This window comes from Alternaria triticimaculans, assembly GCF_023758025.1.
Source record: "Alternaria triticimaculans strain BMP 0046 chromosome Unknown scaffold_6, whole genome shotgun sequence".
Lineage (NCBI taxonomy): Eukaryota > Fungi > Ascomycota > Dothideomycetes > Pleosporales > Pleosporaceae > Alternaria > Alternaria triticimaculans.
The window spans coordinates 500,276-519,690 of NW_026055963.1; the positions used below are offsets into that span (position 1 = coordinate 500,276).

General features: G+C 53.3%; 6 protein-coding genes across 6 annotated transcripts; 1 reads left to right on the forward strand and 5 right to left on the reverse strand.

Annotated features, from left to right (window-relative positions):
- Positions 1-128: 128 nt before the first annotated feature.
- Positions 129-573, reverse strand: J4E78_005064 (uncharacterized protein; the record flags this gene model as incomplete). The annotated part of the gene is made up of 2 exons (XM_049365686.1): positions 129-444; positions 503-573. The coding sequence occupies 2 exons, from the start codon at positions 571-573 to the stop codon at positions 129-131; spliced, it is 387 nt and encodes a 128-aa protein (XP_049222401.1).
- Positions 574-3,901: 3,328 nt separating this feature from the next.
- Positions 3,902-5,042, forward strand: J4E78_005065 (uncharacterized protein; the record flags this gene model as incomplete). The annotated part of the gene is made up of 2 exons (XM_049365687.1): positions 3,902-4,086; positions 4,136-5,042. The coding sequence occupies 2 exons, from the start codon at positions 3,902-3,904 to the stop codon at positions 5,040-5,042; spliced, it is 1,092 nt and encodes a 363-aa protein (XP_049222402.1).
- Positions 5,043-5,313: 271 nt separating this feature from the next.
- J4E78_005066 (uncharacterized protein) lies at positions 5,314-6,841 on the reverse strand (the record flags this gene model as incomplete). The annotated part of the gene is made up of 3 exons (XM_049365688.1): positions 5,314-5,612; positions 5,757-6,111; positions 6,209-6,841. 3 exons carry the CDS (start codon positions 6,839-6,841, stop codon positions 5,314-5,316), a joined length of 1,287 nt encoding a protein of 428 aa, XP_049222403.1.
- A 286-nt stretch (positions 6,842-7,127) lies between these two features.
- On the reverse strand, positions 7,128-8,884 carry J4E78_005067 (uncharacterized protein; the record flags this gene model as incomplete). The annotated part of the gene is made up of 3 exons (XM_049365689.1): positions 7,128-7,516; positions 7,568-8,729; positions 8,783-8,884. 3 exons carry the CDS (start codon positions 8,882-8,884, stop codon positions 7,128-7,130), a joined length of 1,653 nt encoding a protein of 550 aa, XP_049222404.1.
- A 1,610-nt stretch (positions 8,885-10,494) lies between these two features.
- J4E78_005068 (uncharacterized protein) lies at positions 10,495-12,951 on the reverse strand (the record flags this gene model as incomplete). The annotated part of the gene is made up of 1 exon (XM_049365690.1): positions 10,495-12,951. One exon carries the CDS (start codon positions 12,949-12,951, stop codon positions 10,495-10,497), a length of 2,457 nt encoding a protein of 818 aa, XP_049222405.1.
- A 692-nt stretch (positions 12,952-13,643) lies between these two features.
- Positions 13,644-19,143, reverse strand: J4E78_005069 (uncharacterized protein; the record flags this gene model as incomplete). The annotated part of the gene is made up of 3 exons (XM_049365691.1): positions 13,644-14,569; positions 14,619-14,710; positions 14,762-19,143. 3 exons carry the CDS (start codon positions 19,141-19,143, stop codon positions 13,644-13,646), a joined length of 5,400 nt encoding a protein of 1,799 aa, XP_049222406.1.
- Between the last annotated feature and the right edge of the window lie 272 nt (positions 19,144-19,415).

A 19,415-nucleotide genomic window follows, 5' to 3' on the forward strand; every position in this document is an offset into this window, starting at 1 on the left:
GGTGTTGATCCGCTGAGACCACGTCCACTACAGCAGATATGGTCAGCAAGCTGCGACATCATGCCCAGTCAAAGACCACACGTACCATCGGAACATCCACATACTACCATTCATCGCTTTTGGCTCACTTAGGCTCTGAAGCTCTGTCCTCTCCGCCTAGTCAGAGACTCAATCTCCGACTCCACATCCCAGCACTCGTAAAACGCAGCCCAGTCACCCACAAAGTCTCCGTCTACGGGGCCATAGTATTTGCCGATGGGATACCCAACGCCGCGGGTTGATTCGCTGTAGAAATTGCAGGTGGTTCCTGAGTTCACGTGGTAGCTGACGGGTTGGATGTAGTAGCCGTCTGCTCTGTCCTGAGTGATGACACGGACGTTGTTTTGGCCGGTGGTGTCGAGCATGTAGGTTTTGCCGTTGCAGTCGGTAACGTGGGCGACGGGGCTGAGGGGGGGTTAGTGAGTGAGGTTGAGGTCGAGCTGAGCTGAGATTTGGTACTTACGGAAGGGCCTCAGCAGCGATAGCGATGGAAGAGGTGAGCACTGAGGCGAAGATGAATAGGGTGGAGAACATCGTGGGGAATTGCATGGTAGACGTGTGATTCTCGGATCTTCACTGCAGAAGAAGTATGGTGACTGTAAAGAGGTTTATAACCAGGTGCGTCAGGAAGACGATTGCCGTTGTACTACAGCTACAGCGTTGCACAAAGTTCTCGACCGTGATAGCGCCTTCCCAACACGAGCCCGTTACCGTGGAACTCGAGATAAAGCAAACAACAAAAAAACAAAGAAAGCATCTTAGCGCGCTTTGGAAGCTACAACGGGACCTCCAAGTAGCTTAGTTCGCTGCATGGACTGTATGTATGCGGCAAGCTTGGAAAGTTCCCAACGCTACATACCCCAACATATATAGCATGCGCACGCTAGTATTCAGCCCTTCAGCCTTGAGTGAGGGGTCCGGGCGAGCAGCTGTAGTAGTTGGGCGCTTTCTTCCAACGCCGCTCTTCCTTGGTTAGAAGACCGCTGCAGCGTGTGAACTGGTCGATGTGTTCGTCTCCGCCGTTGTTGCATGTACCCGAGTCGACGGCGCTGGAAGGGAGTCAGTAAGTACCCATCCTTTGCTCTCATCGCTGAATAACTCACTAGTACAAGTAACAGTCGCAGTTGAAGGCCTTGAATCCAGTAATCTCCTTGTAGTCTTTGACGGGAATACAGCCACCCCACTCAAGACGCTGGTGTACTTTGTTACCGATCCAGGTCTCGGCGCAGATATCTCCTTGGGTGTGACATTCGTCACGTGCGGTGAAGACGCTAGGGCTGGGTCGGGAGGATCGAGGAGCGGCAAGAGTGAGTGAGAGGAAGCCGAATAGGCTGAGGAAGGAGTAAAGGTGATACATGTTGTCGAGACTGTCAGGGTGAGTTGTCAGAAGGTGTTGAGTTGTGTCAGCAGGAGCAAGAGTCGATCCGCGACTTCTTATATCGACGTCGGGGAATGCGCCAAGCCAGTGCGTGAATCACTTGAGGAATGCGCGAACGTATCCGGTGAAGGCCCGGGCCGCGCCTTCCACGTCGTGGGTCCAGAATGTGCGGGGAACTACAAATTCGCTCTTGCGAAGAATTGATCAACGCTCGCGTATGTGCGTGCATATTGCCAGCTCATCAATCGACGCACCTGTGTGGCGTATCTGGGGGCCGATGCGCCTCTTCGGACGTCAGCTCCAACCACTTCAGACCCCACTCGTATCGGGGTTTTTGGGAATACCGTGCCGCAACGATGGATGTTCGCCGGCGCCTGAGGGGAGCGTGAATGTGTTCGCAGTCTATCCTCTCGTTACACGTGCGGATGAGAGCACGATGAAAGTGCCAGGCTGCCGCATCACGAGGAGGTTGTAAGCTATGCAGGCTGATGTATCAGTCACACGCATGCGTGTAGCCCGATTCCATGAAGAAACAAATGTTTTGTTTTGCTGAGTGAAACATGATTTAGCCTACCAACGCCGTAAACATACATTATCGCTAAGAAGCCACCACTACTGCCAGCATTACCATAATGATATGACACTCAAATATGTGGCAACCGCCAATGACTCTGCCCATATTCGAGTCCGCTATGATGCATTTAACCCAAGGTCGCGCACTTGTACCACTTGGGATTGGGATCCTCGAAACAGGGTTCTTCGCCGGGCTCTCCAGTCGGTCCCTCATACATCGGTGGATCGGTAGCTCCTTTGCAGTCGTCCTCGCTCCTACAAAGTAGTCGTCAGCCACTGTTATGGTTCTGCTCATACACGAGTTCAAACAGCATGTAGTTACCAGGCATATTCATGGTCTCGCCAATATGCAAAGTCGAACAGTATGTATCTCTCAAAGTGTATTGTACTTACAGGTAGAATGAGCATTCACAGCCCCCAAACAAGCTATAGGCATACGCGTCTTGGTATCCTGGGATTGTATCGTTGTAGTATATTGCTGTACACTCAGCTACAGCTGATGGGTATGCGGAGATACCAGCATAAGCGCTGCTGTTTCGAATGGTGAGAACGTAACCGCAGTTGTATGGCTCGCCGTAGAGTTCTGGAGTCGTCGATACAGGAGCTGAAAGTGTGATAGGCAAGCTGGCGAGCAAGCTTGTGAGGAAGGTGGTAAGATACATCTTGGGGTTTGGTGAGTTTCGCTGGGATGAAGACAGTGTATATAACTGTTGTTGTTTTGAAGGCGGTTCGGTGTGTAGAGTGACAAAGGTTTGAAAGATAAATCTGAAAGACCTTGAAGATATCTTTGATGTTTGCGTCGGATGTGCTTGCGTTTACTGATACCTGTGGTGAGAGGATGTGAAGCAGGTCTAAATACCACATGTGGATCGCGATGAGCTCATCTCACCATCTTCGCCAGTGGTAACCGAGCTGTCAAAATGCAAGATCCCGTCATCAGCATGGCTTTGGTACTCCCTCCCTTGCCTATCATGGACGTTGAGTGTCGTACACATATACCGATTCCATGTCACCTTCGCCTTCTTGACGAATGCGCCCACGACGGTGCCCTATCAAGCACGGTAAACACGATCAGGAGCCATATGCGCAATATGTCGGTCAAGCCGAGTTGACGTGTTCGGAAGTAGGAGCAGCCTGACCGCCGAACCGCGCCTCTCCGGTACGACGCTGAAATGTATTCGAGACAGTAGTAGCAGTAGTATGGCGCAATATCTGTGTCGATAACATAGCTTTGGTGTGCTTGGCGCGGTTTGCTACTTCATCTCTGCAGGATCGCGATCGCCGATTGGATGTCGGCAGCGGTGAGTATAGCTAGAGGTGTTACTGCAACGGTATGACGAAAGAAAACGACGAGAAGTAGCGCTTGATGCAGTCGTACCAATCCTCTATACGGATGTATTACGAACAAGTTTAGCAGCATCAGTGCGGATACAGCTGGAAACGAGAAGCGGTATGTTACAGTGTATGCCGTGTTCTAAATATCCAGGATATGGCGTCGAGAAGAGTGGACATGTGCCATCGCGCATGAGCCATGAGCTCGTAGCCAACAGGTAACATCCCGAAATAGTCCTGTATTTTAACATCTTTGTGGTAACTCACGCCGATCGATATCAAGAATGCAAGATAGTGCATACCTGTACGGCGGTACAGGCCACGAATGGCGAGCTTGTTTGTGTCAGGCTTCGGACGAAAACTTGATGCCGAGGATATCGATGTGACGTGACGCGCGGATTTGACGGCATAGTAGAGGTAGTCAGGAGACGTGGAAGGAAGACGCATCGATGTTGGAAGATGACAAGGAGGGGTGGCCTTAGCGTCCACGTGACAGCGCGAGTTCTCGACGCGCCAACATGGCGACCAAGGACCAGCATTTCGAGACCACCACCAAACCCATACCGACCATATCCCAAAATGAGCCGGGCAAGCATAGAACAAGCCCTCACGGGCTTAATACCCACATTGAGCGGCCCTCTGCCATCCGAATTGATAGAATTGGCGCTCTCCCTGCTCACGCGTTCGCGAAGCGTCGCGACATCTATGAAGCCAGATGAGGAGATCGCACGACCATACGCATGTGCGCAACTAGCATGCGAGAGGTACAAAGAGCCCTTGACATAGTGAAACACGGCATGCTGACATTCCAAGACTCAAGAAACGTCTCAACCTCCCTACCATCGCATCACGACCCCCCTGCCCCCCACGGATATACAAGAAACTATACAACTACCTCAGCAGCGCACTCCCCGACAGCACAACCCCTCGCGAGCCAACAACACCAAGCAAATCCAAAGCCTCAGCCCCCGCATCAGCACGCAACACACCAAAAACGCCATTGAGCGCGAGGAAAACACCGAGAACTGCAAGGAGGCTCGACGACAACAATGGCGAAGCACCAGAATGGGTGATGCCTACGATACGCTCCCTGGCTAAAACGTTCGAATACACAAGTTTGATACCGCACGTATACACGGGCGTAGAATCCATCTACCCCCTCCTATCCCGCATGTCCGCCGCCGCCGCCGAGACACCCAGCAAGCGACCGAAACGAACCGCAGCCACGACTTCGTTGTCGGGAGAAGTCAGCGATACCCGGGTACTCAGCTTGATAGTCGTGGTGTTTCTCCTCGTATACTCGCGCATGAAAGACATCGACGTTTCCATACAACAATACAACGAATGGCTGGCCAAAGCAGTGAAGGCCGTTCTGGTCCTCCCCGCTACAAAGGATGTCGAGGATGGCGAGCTACAAGCCAAGATCGAAGAGACGATGAAGATGGCGAAGGAAGAGGGGTGGCTGCAAATGCAGTGGTTCGATAGCGTGAAGCCGCAGGGCGATGGGGAGGAGATGGAAGGTGTAGAGATGGGCGACGACGGTGCTGCGGCGGCCAAGGCGAAGGGTATGGGGTTGAGATCTGGTGGGAGTGATTATATTGGGTTGGGGACGATGATGCAGGACACGACTGACTATTTGGGGGAGCGCCAGCAGGAGGATTATACGAGATGGAAGGAGGATATACTAGCGAGAGTACGTGAACTCGAGGGAGCTGCCTAGCGGCGGAATTTGCGTTGCGGAATACACGTCACTAAATGTTGATAAGTGTATACTTCCAAAGACGATGTATCCATCCGCCCTACTTATAATTTTGCCGAATACGATACAGATTGGAGCCTTTCCAGGATGCTAGTGTCATACCGCAAGAGATTGGAGCAAGTGCTATTAGATTCTGGGGGTATCCGCACCATGTTCTACGTACATGTCTACTCACGCAAAGCCCTCCCTCCCCCTCCAGCCACGCCCGTCCTTCCACACGTCACACCCAGCTCTAGGCCATCATGCTATGCAAGCGAACCAAATTTGTCCCGTTGTCCCTGACGCTGATGAGTTTGGAGTCGATCCGTCCTGTCTCTCTCTTGACGGCAGCGTCTTCTCCACCTGGCTTCGTCACCTGATCCTGTGGTACGTCTTCAACAGCGAAGAAGATGTGCATATCGAACGTGAGCCTCCGGTTTCTGCTAGGCGACTTCACATTGGTCACAACCGTTACTTTGGAGATGCGTTTGATGCCGAGTTCGGCTTTGTGGGTTGCCAGGAAGTATGCTGCTGTCGCGCCGATAGGTGAGGCTAGAGGTAGTCAGTAGGGTTTTAATTTACAGCCGCAACCTGAAATCTAGGCCGGGAGGTCGTCAAGGATTTCCTGGACGTTAGACTATCTTGCCAGAACACGACATATTCTGCAAAGGGGTATATGAAAGTGAGGTTGCTTACCAATGAGTGCCATGTATTCCTCAGTTCCAATTGGGAATACAGCACCCGGCCAGGGCGATAACTTTTTAATTCCTTTGTTCTTCATGGCCCGAGCGACTAGGAGACAGGTATCAGGGTTGATGACATGGTGAGCGGCGTACATGCGGAAGTTCTTGATATTGGGGTTGTCGCGAACCCAATAGCCCCAGAAGATGTCGGACGCGGTACGAAGTTCGGGCAGCTCTCCGGGGTTTGCTGGCCGACCCCATCCCATGTTACCAAGAACAGCATGGCCTGGACTCTCGATGTTCGTTGCCATGATGCCTCCACCGTTTGCGCCGATGTTGACAGTGAACTCGTAGTAACCGCAAGTTGACTGGGCTGTGTCAGCTACGTGCTTTCAAAATCAAACCATGCTTGTTCCATCGAAGTCTGTGACAGCCACAGGTGCTGTTGGATCGAGTATGACATACCAAGTATTTTTTGCCCGCAACGTAATAATCCTGGTCTTTGCAAGCCATCATACCCCCAAATTGGGGGCGTGGGTCCGGTTCCCGTTCTTCGTCATAGTGTGTAATCTTGAAGCATTCATTGTCCCCACCCAGCCGCTCGCCTTCGTCGTCAAACTTCGGTTGCGAGTTGAGACCGTGGCCTTCAAACGCCGTTTTGAGCCCCTTGGCTTCGAAATCGCCATCCCAGCCCGTGTCAACATCCCCTTCGTGCCAGTACCACAATGGAATCTCAGCTCTGAGCTCGCCGGTCCATTTGCTCGCTGCGGAAGGCGGTTGTCTTGTATCTTTCGAGAGCCACCCGGCGCCTCTGTCGGTGGCGTCCATGAGACACGTCAAGTGATGACCCTTGTCCAGGTACTTTTGCCATTTAGTGTCATCGGCCCAATTGCCTGGATTGAAGTCGCCGCCATCGGCACGGGGAGCGAGAGCAGGAGGAGCGAATACCGGAGCACTGAACTCTGGAGGGCTGAACTGGGGAGGAGCGTCCGAGCAGTCGATACCGAAAGTTCTGGTAATCACGGAACTGTCGATATGTCTACCGATGACCAAGGCGACGAGCGCGATAGCGACGCCTAGAGTACTTCGGGGCCTCATAACTGAAAGTTTTGAGGTGGGTTGTGGGATGTTGCCGGATACCGATGGTGCGCGGTAGACAAGGAAAGAGCGTTTGTCGCCCCGTATACGCTAACCGCACCCAGCGGTGAAGTGAGTGAATCATAGGCAGGCGAGAGAACAGATAAGTATTGCTAGCGCGCGCGAATCCCACCTGGGCATGCTCCGACGAGACATGATCTAATCCCCAGATTAATGCTCCAGGACGCCTACATCACAACAAAATCCTCCGGAACTACACCCACGAACCTAATATCGCCGCCACGCATCACTCCTTATACAACTCCGCCGTCCTCACTCTCCCCTCCTCTAGCACCGCCTTCACCATCTCCTCATCCCTCGGAACAAGTCTGACCCCAAAATCCCGCGGAATAGCCACCAGCGCACTTTTAATAGCATTGTAATCCACATAATCCGTATTCGGCGGATTCGTCACACTCGCCTCAATCTTGTACAGACTGAGCAAACGAAACAGCGCAGCGTAGATAAGTTTGCTTGCTATCAAAGCACCGGGACAGAATCGGGAGCCAGCGCCGAAGGAGAGGTGAGGGAGGTTCGCGTGGGGAGTCGGTGTGTGGAGGGAAGATGGGGTAGTTGGGGGTATGAGCCAGCGTTCGGGGTTGAAGGTTGCGGCGGTGGGACCGAAGTAGTCTGTGTCTGCGGACTGTTAGGTCTCTATCCATGTCCTGGAAGTGAGCACCATCTTACCGTGATTCCCAGCTTGAGCGTTGATCAACACCATCGTTCCCTTCGGTATAACCGCATCGCCCCACCTGACCTCGCTCATCGTCTTACGCGGTAGACTCATGTTACTGACGGTATAGTACCTCCCCGCCTCCTTCACGATCGCGTTCAGATAGGGGACAGTTTCCTTCTCAAAGTCTGTTGCCCAAGCTTGCTTCAGCGCCGCATCGTCCGGGTACATCTTGCGTATCTCGGCGTACGCACGCTCTTGGTATATCTGGCCTTCGGGTGTACATAAAGAACCAATGCAGGATACTAATGTACCGGGTATCGTTTCAAAGCCACCGGAGACAAGAGAGAGACAAATAGAACTCACTTCGACACCTGTAAGGCGGGTCTCTTCGTCTTTGAGAATAGCAGCGCTGATACATGGTTTCTCCGTCCCATTCTTGATCATCTCGCGGACCTTGTCTAGAAGCTCGTTGAGGTACTTGTCTCGTCGCTCGCGTAGTTCTTTCGAGCGCCGGTTCTTTTCGTTGTTGGGGAGGTATCGCAGGATGGGAACGTAGTCTTGGTAGTTTTCTGAGGCGGAGCGCAGGAGCGAAATAGCTGAGCCGACCTCGAGGATCTCACGGAGAAGATCATCATATACTGCGTCCATGCGGATGCCATAGCATAGTGTAAGCGTTGTGTTAAGGGCGTAGCGCTGAATGTAGGGTCGGATGCTGACTTCGACCTCCCCACTCTTGCTGTCGCGGCAGAGATCTCGGGCAATGCAGTAGGATTCCAGGTCGAACATGTCGTAGTAGTTCTTCATCATGCCTTTACTCAAGGTAGTCGATGCGGCCTTGCGCTTGTTACGACAGCTCTCGTCCCACGGTGAACTCCCGATAGTGAATCCCTGTGTCGATGAGATCAACCCATGGAAGGTATACAGTTTCGGCCGATCGATCAGTCCCTGGGAGTTCGAGACCAGGATCTTCTTGCAATCTTCGAAGGAATTGACGATTACAGCGCGCGTATTGCCAAGTCGAATCTGGAAGACCGAGTTGCCATACTGCCGCCACCACTTCTCGCACACTGTCGCATGGTCGTCGCCGAGCTGGGTGAGGTGACCTACAATTGGAAGAGCACCTGGTATCTCTGGTATACCGCGGATGTATGGGATATCGGTGCGACTCAGTACCTAAGTAGTTGTCAACATTGCTAATCTTAGCCGGCTTCCAATGAAACAAATACCTTATACGCTACAAATACAACAGCTGCAACAATTGATACCACTACTAGATGACCAGAAGGCATATACCTAGCGTGTGGTACGATGTCCGGCAGATGCTCCATGTTAGAAGTTGGTGCCACGAATCCTTGATGTCAACAGCAAGGGAAGAATTTGTTAGCAAAACAACGAAACGGTTACTTATAGATGCCATCGTTCAGGTGTGGGAGGGCACTACCGGCATCCAATGCCTTCATGCATGATCGCGAGGGGTGCATTCGGAACCGTTCCGAAGATAACGATCGGCTTATCAGCACTGCTCCCACCTTTGAGTTCATCGAGAGCCGCGCAACGCGCCGACATCGCCTCTCAGCCAATGTAGAAAGATCTATTGTGCGCCCACAGATCGACCGCGTGGAGTTGCCAGATGCAGCTGGTAAAGCACGTGGATGTAGGTAAGTCGCAAGCGTACAAGATGCTGAGCTACACCCGTGTCTTGGAATGTAGTTTTGAGGTATACGCGACGATCGAGACTCCAATTGGAATAGATCCAGAGAGCCTGTACACGTCAAAGTCATTGTTGATATTATCAGTTGGCAGAAATGAGCTTCTTCGCATGTGTGTCGTGAAGATCATCGACGCGACTGAGGGGAGGCTGGAGTTGCATTGACCGCTGACTAAGCCAGCTCAGGCATCCTGCCGTTGCGTCATCCAACGCGCTCCTACGCGATTCCTCCAACTCCGCGTAACCATCCTTCTGCCTGAACTCGGTTACGCAGCCATGTCTGCCTTACACTCGCAGCGCCCATCTTACCAATGCTATAAAGACGCGCAATCTCACTTTAATCACCTACTAACACCGCATTAACCCACACCACAGTAACAGTCCCAACCATTCCATCCACCACCACCCAAAATGCCCATCACCGAACTCGCCCTCCTCCACCTCACCCCCGGCACCACGCTCGAATCACCCACCCTCCGCGCCAACCTCTCCCACGCGAAAACCGTCCTACAGAACTACACAAACTGGCCCTTCTACTACATGCAACAAATCTCTAATCTAAGCTGCATTTACGTAGTAGGAGAATAGGACTCGCTAGACTAGCACCTAAACAATTTTATCTCTAGCGCAGATAACTAAGCGCTGTTAGAAAGCTTAAAGGACTACATTACTGTAGATTCTAACCTTAAACATCTCGATGTCCCGAACGACGAGCTGCCGCTGCCGAGAGGGGAGGAGGCGTTAGAGAGGGCGAGGAGGGGGGAGCAGGTGTGGAGTATCACTTATTACACTATCAAGGCTGGGAAAAGAGAAGCTTTCGAAGTTCAAATCAGGGAGATAAAGGAGAAGTTAGATAGAACCTATTTTAGTAGGGAAGGCAGGATTAGAGGTAGGTAGTGTGTTAGGAAGAAGGAGGGAGAGGATGATGTGTTTGTAACGCTTTTTGCTTGGAGGACTGTTGCGGAATATAAACTGTTTAGGAAAGGGAAGGAGAGGGAGGCTTCTGCGTATACGGGGGAGTGTGTTGAGCGGAATGATGTTAAGCATGTCAGGCTTTTGGATATATAAGCAGGTTTGTATGATAAGGGCATGGGATCGTGGAGATGGTAGGCTAAAGGATATGTTCTCATGGATGTTTGGGATCCAGAAACCTCAAAGGTCCTTTTTACTAAGCGATCATACGCAGACTTTCTCTTACTCCATCACACATCCATACCTCTCCACTTCCCTCTACTGCCCCAACAATATCTTCATAGTCTCGACCCCCACTCCCAGCACCTCCTGACTCCTACTCCCCTGCAACACACCCTTCAATTCTTCCACCACACCCCTCTGCTTACAAACCTCCACCCCCTCCTTAACATCCACCACACTCCTCAGACAAACAATCCCGCGGTACCTAATCCCCTCGTCCTCATCCTTGCACAACCCCACAAGCCACTCCACGCTCTTATCCTGCTTGAGAAACTCCAGCACCGCAAGATCCACACTCAGCAACATTGCCAGCGCGCCTCCAGCTGCTGATCGTGTCGCAGCGTCATCAACATCCGTCATAGCGAGCAGGAGATGCAGGCGGTGCTTTGCCCGCGGCGATCCGTCCGCGAAATTAGAGATGCAAACCGGTGAGGCCATGAGGTTACATAGGAGTTCTGTGGCGGCACGCCGGATCATCGTGTTGGAACTCAGTAACAAATCATCAACGACTGTGTCGAACGACTGGCGGATGATATGGTCCTGGGTATTCCGGTCCAGAGAAGCGAGGTTCGTGAGTGCGAGCAGCGCTTCAAAGGCGTGCAGTTGCCAGGTTGAAGACTCTGTTCGTGTGAGTTGGCTGAGGAGGGGCCGAATGGCTGATGCGCTGGGTAGTGCAGCGTTGAAAGCGTGGGACGGGTTTATGCTTATCAAGAGCCGGGAGAGGGCTTGCGCTGTTGTGGGGAGGGCGGCGGGAGGGAAGGGCGTGGTGCCGGTTGTTGAGAGGTCGTTTGTGGAGGATATGTGGTCGTGGATTTGGATGAGCAGCTTCACCGCGCCTTGTTGCGCCATTGTGCCGCGAGACTTTGTGTCTTTGGACAGGGAAAGCAGGATTAGACTGCTTTGGGTGAGGATGGATGGGGACCCTTTTTTGCAGACTTGTACGAGGAGGGGGACGACGCCGGCGTCTAGAACGCGCTTGCAGCGTATGGCGACGTCTTCGTCGTTGAGGAGAACGTGGGGGGTCGATGGCTTTTGCACGTTGGCGTAGGCTTTGAGTTGGGCCATGCGCTTTTCCTCCTCGGATTGTAGGGGCAGGTATTGTGTGATGTTGACGAAAATTGTCAGGCCGCCGAATACGATGTTCTTGGGTGATGAAGGGTCGCTCATTGTTTCGATGAGGCGTTTGAGGAACTTTGGCGACTTGGAGAGATCTTCTCGTACTTTGGGTTGGAGCGAGGCGTAGGCGAGTCCTTCGACGGAGTCTTGCTTTGAGGATGTGTCGCCGCCTATGACCATTGACTTGAAGCTGGCGATCAGATCACTTTGGTCTACCTTTTCTGCCCTCACGATTCTTGGTGCATCCTCTGACGGTTGCTCTTCGCCTAGCTTGACGAGGACAAGCGCGGCCAAGTTGGCACGCTTCTTGTTCTGGCTTTCTGCGACAACATCCTCCAGCCACTCTCTGCAGTTCTTGCTGATCGCCTCTCGACAGTTCTTATCGACACATGCAGCGCTGATCAACTCTAGAGTAGCCTGCTCAAGGTTGTGCGATTTCTTGCTCTGGACTCTTGACACCAACGTACTAACAAAGCCATCTGTGAGGAACAGCGCAGCAGCAGCTGTGACGGCGACAGGGAAGATAGCCGCAGCCGCCGAAAACGCAATAACCAGATCATTCGCTTCCCCCTTTTTCGTCCGGTGCGTAACAAACTTCGAGATCAACTCGCTAGCAGTCTCAGGCGCAAGCTCAAACAACTTGATACTCGCAAGAGTAGCCTGACTACGCAGACTAGCTGGCAGTCGAATATCCAGCGACGTGAGGATAACATCGAAACTATCCGCATCAATAATGCCCTTAAGATGCTCCGCATAATGAGCAAGCAGCTGCGCGATCCCCTTCATCGCACGCTCAGGATGCTCAAGCGCCTCCTCCATCATCATTGCCAAACTGAGCATGAAGATATCTCTATGCCCTGTCTTGAAAGATTCGTCGTCGGGCCAGACCGCCCGGTTGAGACAAACTTTGAGTAAGCCGTCGATGGAGTCGTCGCCCCGCTCGAACATCTCGTAGTAGATTCGTGTCGGCTGCTCGCGGATGGCTTTGGCGACCCACATCTGGGCCCCGGGGTTCTGGAGTAGTTCGCCTGAGACCTGGTCGAGGATGTCGTCTTCGCCTTTGAAGTCGAAGAGGATGGCCATTGCTTGTTCTGCTTCGTCCTGCTTCAGGCCATGGGTCCGAATTGCTTTGAGTGCCTTTTCGCCATCGTGTTCGTCTTTGCTGCGGACCCAGGTTCGACAGTGACCTAGTAGTTCGCTCTTTCCCTCTTCTTCTTTCAGTGCAAGCCATGCCTCTTTGATCTGCGGATGCTCGGGTGCGATCGTACTAGCTTCACGCAGGTACCGAGCTGCAACGGTTAAATCGCCTGATTTGGTGCTCTCACTTGCCTTCTCGGCAAGTTGCACCGCTCTGTCTTCGTCGGATGTGGAAGACATCGTTGATTGTATGATGGAAGAAGGTCACTCTAACGTGGTGACCTTTGGAGTTCATGGATGCCCACGTGTCACGGGGCCTGGATCGATTTGATGGAAGACGCACGGGCCTCTGCGGAGCTGTTTTGTGGAGCGCGGGGAGGTTGATCATTCCTACAGCAGGAGCAACCTTGAAACTTCCCTTTTGATAGCACACCAGCTCTATGTGCTTATAGATCCTAGATGTGCTCTGTATGCAAACCTGATGTTACCAAATTCAGCCCTGGAGCTTCCAACAGCTATGTCAAATTATCTTCTTCTTGTATTCGCACTCGTGTCGTAACGATTCGCTCGCAATGATGACTATGAGTGGTACTTTGGGCCATGGATGTAAAGGTGTCATCACTGCATCAAAATGCGTTCAGAAGATAGTAGGCAAAGACTATTCTTGATTACCAAATGCACCTCATCCCGTCATTAAAAGATCTAATCCTCGCTTTCCCGCAATGAAGCGTGCGAGGTCCAAAGATATATACCTACGCCTAGAAGATGCTCAAGTATAAATGCTTCGCGAACGAGAAACAATGAGGCCGACCGCTCTGAAATGATGATACAAAACGCCATGCCAAAACGCTATGCAAAACGTGCGCCAATTCCCAGACCTCCCTTCCATGTCCCCGCAACTCCATGTTCACATGTTCTAATGCACCACCACCCTACTTCCCCTCATCAACCGCCGTATCCGCCCTCTTCCTCTGAATAACGCCCAAAAACAGCAACCTCTCCCAAACATCATCCTTAACAAGCACCCTCGTCTTATCAAACGGCAGGCCATCCAACTCCCTCAGACTCCTACAAAGATTCGCCAGCATCATCTCAGTAACCCGACGCCTAATCCGGGTCTCGTAGTCCAACCGTTGCAAGTGCTGGACATCGGCTTCGACTTCGCCCTCAGGCAATACAAAGCGGTTGGTGAGTTGCTCGTCGGAGGGTTTCTGCCGGAGAGACAGGATGCGGTTTTCGCACGTGGGGGCGTAGAAGCGGAGGGTGAGGGGGTTGTCGCGCCAGTCGAGGGTGGAGAGCGTGGGGAGCTTGCCGAGGACCATGGCGTTGGCGCGGAGGCGCTCGAGTTTGTTGCCGGCGAGGAGGAGGGTGCTGAGGCGTTTGATGTTGAGGAGAGGGCGGAGGTCGGTCAGTGAGTTGAAGTTGAGGTTTATGGAGCGGATGTTGGGGGTTAGCTGGCCGAAGTTGTCGGGGAGTTCTTTTAGGCCCATGGAGGCTAGTTCTAGGCGTTGCAGACTTAGTAGGTGGGAAGATATCTGTAGGCCGTAGGTTGGGTTGAGGGAGAGATAGAGGTTGCGGACTTCGGTGTTTCGGACTAGGTTGCTTGCGCACATCTCCATGTCGGATTCCGAGTTTAGGATTTGTTCGCGGGCGGAGAAGGTGCGGAGGTGGCGGAGATGTTCTAGTCCAGATACTTGTGTCAGGCAGTTGCCATCGATGTAGAGAGATTCAAGCTTGGGGAAGTACTGGTCGACGTCGAGGAGTGTTGTTCCGTTTCGGCACATACGGATCGAGCGCAGGAATCTGCATGGCTTCAGAGGCCCATCAAGAAGGGGAAACTCCTCGATTTCGTTGTCATCTTCCGAGAGTCAGTATTGATCGAATGAGTATAGCAAGAAAAGACATACCAAGGTTGAGATGCTGAAGCTGGGGTAGGCAATGCAGATTCCGCACTTCAACCAAACGATTCTTGCGCATATCCAGGTCTGTGAGTGATTTTCTATCGCACGAATTAGCAGGGAACAAAGCATGTTCAAGTTAATATACTTACAGATTCGTTCGGGTGAAGTCGACCATGTCAATCTCGTTACCACGAACACTCAACTCCATCAGACCATCGAGGTGTAAGATGCCTTGAAGAGATTTGATCTTGTTGTTGTCAGCCTTGAGTATGCGAAGATGCACAAGCTCAGCGAGACCGTCAAGCCTATCGATATCGTTGCCGGAAATGTCAAGGTGCTGAAGATTGACGAGGGTCGTCCAGGAAGTAAGTCCGTTCAGGCAGTTGTTCTGTACTTGTAGTCGCCGCATGGTGTAGGGGATGCCCTCAACCTGATTGATCTTGTTGTCCGAAACATCAAGTTCTTCGAGAGAGTAGCAGAGCTCATCAAGGCGGTGTAAGCTATTGAGATCCTTCTTCCGGAGATTGACGCTGCGCAGATCCTCCCAGTACGGCTCATCAGGCTCAACATCTTGCAGCGCCTTGACGAGCTCCGCAGTACCCTGTGCATAGCGGTCCTCCAGGGCCTTGGAATATCGACTCCCGTTGTGCTTTACAACAACTCGATCCGGAAGGTCAAACTCGTCGATCTGATTGAGGGTGAACTCGGGGAGATCGCTGAGCATGAATGTAACATCCTTGACAGGTGATGACGGTGCGGCCACAAGTGTGTCTCGTCGTTCGTGTCTGAGAGGAGGTGCGACGTTCATTGATAGTTGCATTCGATAGTTCTTTGACGGGGCATCGTCCAAAATCGACAGATCGCCATCTCCGTTGAAAACTGGCAAACGACTGGGCCGCCCATGCGACACAGTCCGGGTACCGTTCGTTTGTTCCCAAGCAGATTGTTTCTTTTCTGACCTCTGCTGCGCACTTGATGGTCCCCATTGATTTTGGCGGCGCTGTGGTGGTGCGCTTTCGGAATGCTGGTCCCGCGTAGGAGCCTCGTGCTCAGCGATCGAAATAGTGACATTGCGCACTCGCGGACGCTGCACACTTGCAGGAGCATGGTCTCTTCCTTCAAAGTACTGGATCTCGTGTTCGATACCATCTTCCTCCGACTCCGGTATGGCATACGTTGTAGGCGCATGGGGCATCTTGTGTGTACTGTAGTTTCGAGGAGCTTGCGTGCTCCAAGAAGTGGCCCGTGTGTCAGTCTTAGGGAAGCTCCACCCGAAGTTGGAGGCCTTGGAAGGCGCCGAGCTTGTATCTGTGTAAGCGACACCTTTGCCTTCACGGGTCACAGGGCGCGACTCTTCTTCGGCCCCGGGTCTTTCCGTGTCCTCAAGTATGGTTTCTGCCGTAGGTTGGAGGCGAACTGGAGAGCCTGCTTTGTTATCCTGCTCATGGGTGTCTTCCACGGTCAGATCGGGAATGTTGCCAAATGGATCGTCTTCGCTTGCGTTCATACCACTTGGCTCATCCTCTAGTAGGTGCTGTTGTCTGGAAGGGCTCTTCTGACGGACCCAAATATTCTTGTCGCGATCAAAGCTCATTCCGGCTACCTGCTGAGGGATCAAATGCGCGACCGCTTCGGGTGCAAGGGTCGCGACACACTCAGAACGGCGTGATGCATTCGTGACAATTGTGTTTCCAAATGATGAAGCTGTAGATAGAAGCGTGTTATTTCCGCGAGGTTGGGAGCTGGGCCGCTCATCGCTATCGGCCCGGTGCCTATTGGGATTGTCGGTGATCCGGATATCATCTTGCTCAACCACTACGCTCTCGTCTTCCGGTGTGGCAGATCCTCTGAGACGTGATACTCGTATAGAATTCACTGATGAGTTCAAGAACGTATCGTTCTCGTGCTCTTGGTACTTGCGCAGGTGATCCATGATATCAGCATCCATGTGTTGCGTTCTTTGGTCCTGCCAGGAAGACTGCCGACCCTCTTTGCTTGGGGGCCTTTCAAATGTCAACATACTAGAAGGATCATCGTTGACCTCCTCGAGCAGTTGCGTCTCGGCTTCCGTCTCCTCAAGGCTGCCCAGACCGCTAGTTGGTCTGCCCTTGGTACGGATGAAGTCCATGATCTTGAGCGCTTCGTCGAGAAAATCCTGTGTTGTGACAGATCGTTTGCGGTTCTTATCGCGTATGTTGGGCTTTCTCTTCAAGGTAAAAGCGGCAATCTGATTGGCAACCGCCTTTGCTCGATCTCGCTCCGAGTCAGTATCTGACATGATTGACGAGTCTAGGTGTTCGCGGATGGTGTTGAGCTTCGGTGACGACAGGATGAATGCTTCAGTAGCTTCCATAATCTCTGCTTGTATCTCCTCTCTCCTGCGTTGACTAGGCGTAGGGTTCCGAGGTCTCAAAATGTGTCTGCGGGCCAGTGTTTCGGAATCGGCAATCTTCTTCGAAGGGTCTTGGCCAGCTTCCTGTCGTGTACGTCCAACAACGGCTTGTATGGCTGCGTGCGATCGCTGTACTGTGCCATGCTCAGCATCACTAGCCGCATTCTCGTCGTCTTCATCCTCGTCCACCGCGGTTATCGTCCTTCTACGCTTCGGCGTCGGGTTCTTGAAAGGGGATGTCGGACCTCTCTTCCCATCTGCGTATTCGTGCACGATTTCCGAGAAAGATTCCGGCTCTGTCTCAGAGACCTTTCTATGTGGTACGAATTTTGGCCGGCTAGCACTAACATTCCTAGAAGAATTCCTTGTATGGCTTGACAGGTGCCTCTTGGCCTTTGAAGGTTCCACTTTGCCTGGTGATTCGTCGAGCTGGAACTTGAAGGGTGGACGACTGCCAGGGGGTGCGACGTCTGAAGAAGGCGAAGCGTCGGGTGCGCTGTCGTCGTGTGCATCGTAGTCATCGTCGGAACATATCGCCGAATAGTCGCCGGAGTACTCGTATTGGTTCAGTTGACCCTGACCGAAAGACACAACTCTGGAGGGTAGTTGTGACTTATCCTGGTCGGGGTTCTGGAAGCTTTTCTCTTCTACCGAAGTCAATCTCGATTTGTTCGGCGCCGCCTTGGTTGACTCTATCGTGCCCTCCTTAACACTAGAGGCTTTCACGCTGGAAGCCTTCTCGGACTTGTACTCCAACTGACTAAGTCGTCGCTGTATCCGGTTGCTTGTGAATGTGTCGTGGGCATCGAAGAGCTTCAGAGGACTTCCAGAGCCCTTTGCGCGATCCGGGCTGAGGAACTGTTCGCGCCGACGATGTGGAGTCGTTGGGTTGTTGGTCTTCAATGCTGGGGGAGGAGTAGGGTGCTTCGCGGTGGTACTAGACTGGGCCGTGCCAGCACGGCTGCTAGACGGTCGCGCCCCAGCTATTCTTTCTGGCGATGGGCTGAGTGGTTTCCGGTGGAATGATCCGTCTCTAGAATACCCGCCTCTTCGGAGCTCCACGTTGCGATGGACCTCGCCCATGTCTGGGGTACCGGCGGGGAGGCCTTCGGGTAGCGACTCGTCCTGCAGCCTGGCGAAGGACGAATCCTCGCGACTGTGTCCCAGAGCACTCTCCTCGTGCTCAGTCTCGTACTGTTCTGGTGGCGGCGATCCAATCTGGCGTAGGCGGTTGGCAAGCTCAGAGCCTCGGAAGTTGGGAGCAGGCTTGGCGGTCTGGCTGACCTTCATGTTGGCGGTCATGGTGAGATAGACGGGACTGAAGTTCTCGTTCTCGTATTCTATCTGGCCGCTGACGGTTCGAACAGGATCGCTGGGTGGTGGCATGAGGTTTGTGGTGCATTCCGACGATCCCTCTTCGTGTACTGTTCCGTCCTGAGAAGGTCCCTCTTGGTCTGCTTGTTGTTGTTGGTCGTCTTGTTCCGTCTGTTGCGCGTTGGGTCGCGATTTGGGCCATGGCGGCGGGCTCGACGGCAGCGGCACGGCACTGAGGCCCTTCAGCAGCCCGAGCCTGCGCTTTGGCTGGGCAGAGTCGTCTGATGCGCCTGCAGCCGGCCGCTGGAAGATGTTCTCGAGGCCTGTGGGGCCGAACAGGTCGGTCTGGTTGCCGTAGCCGACTTCGCCGTTGACGAGCCTGCGTCTCCACTCGGGCGTGTCCTGGGATCCTGGCTCTTTCGTGGGTGATCTCGCGACCGTGTGGTGCGCTACTGTTCCGAATTGCATGCCAGAGCCCTGCGACATGGAAAAGGACGAATACGAGGCGCGACGCGGGGGCTCGACGTGTGACGCGTTGGGCGACGACGGGGCGGGGGGCACGTTGATGTCGCTGAGGCTGCGCTCGAGGAGGGCATTTCGCTGCTTGGGCGGGCGCAGCTCTTTCGCGATGCTGCGCACCTGGATCTCGGAGAAGGAGCCTGAGGACTGCCGCATGCGGGGAAGGCGGCTGCGGGCTTTGGCCGACGCGCTCTGGGGCGTTTTTGTCGCGGGCGGGCTCTGGGCATTGTGGGCGCCTGTGTCGGGCGAGGGCTGCTCAACCCACTCCTCAGACAGGCCCTCGAGGTAGGCGAGCGTGTTGGCCATGGTGGTGGTGGTGGATGTCTCGCGTAGGCCGGGTGGCCGTGATGTCTCGGGAGGGCGACGCTGAAGATGCGGTGAGAGGGAAACTTGTTGGCGAGTCCCCATGCGCGTCGAAAGAATGCTATGCTAGCGCAAACGGCATTGCTTCTGCAGCGGCGGCTTCAATGGCGCAAGAGTGGTGCTGCAACGCGTCGCCGAGTCGTGCTGACTTGTTTATCGATATCCTCCAGGGCTAGCATCTACTATGACATCTCGTCCCGACTGCACGGCCATAA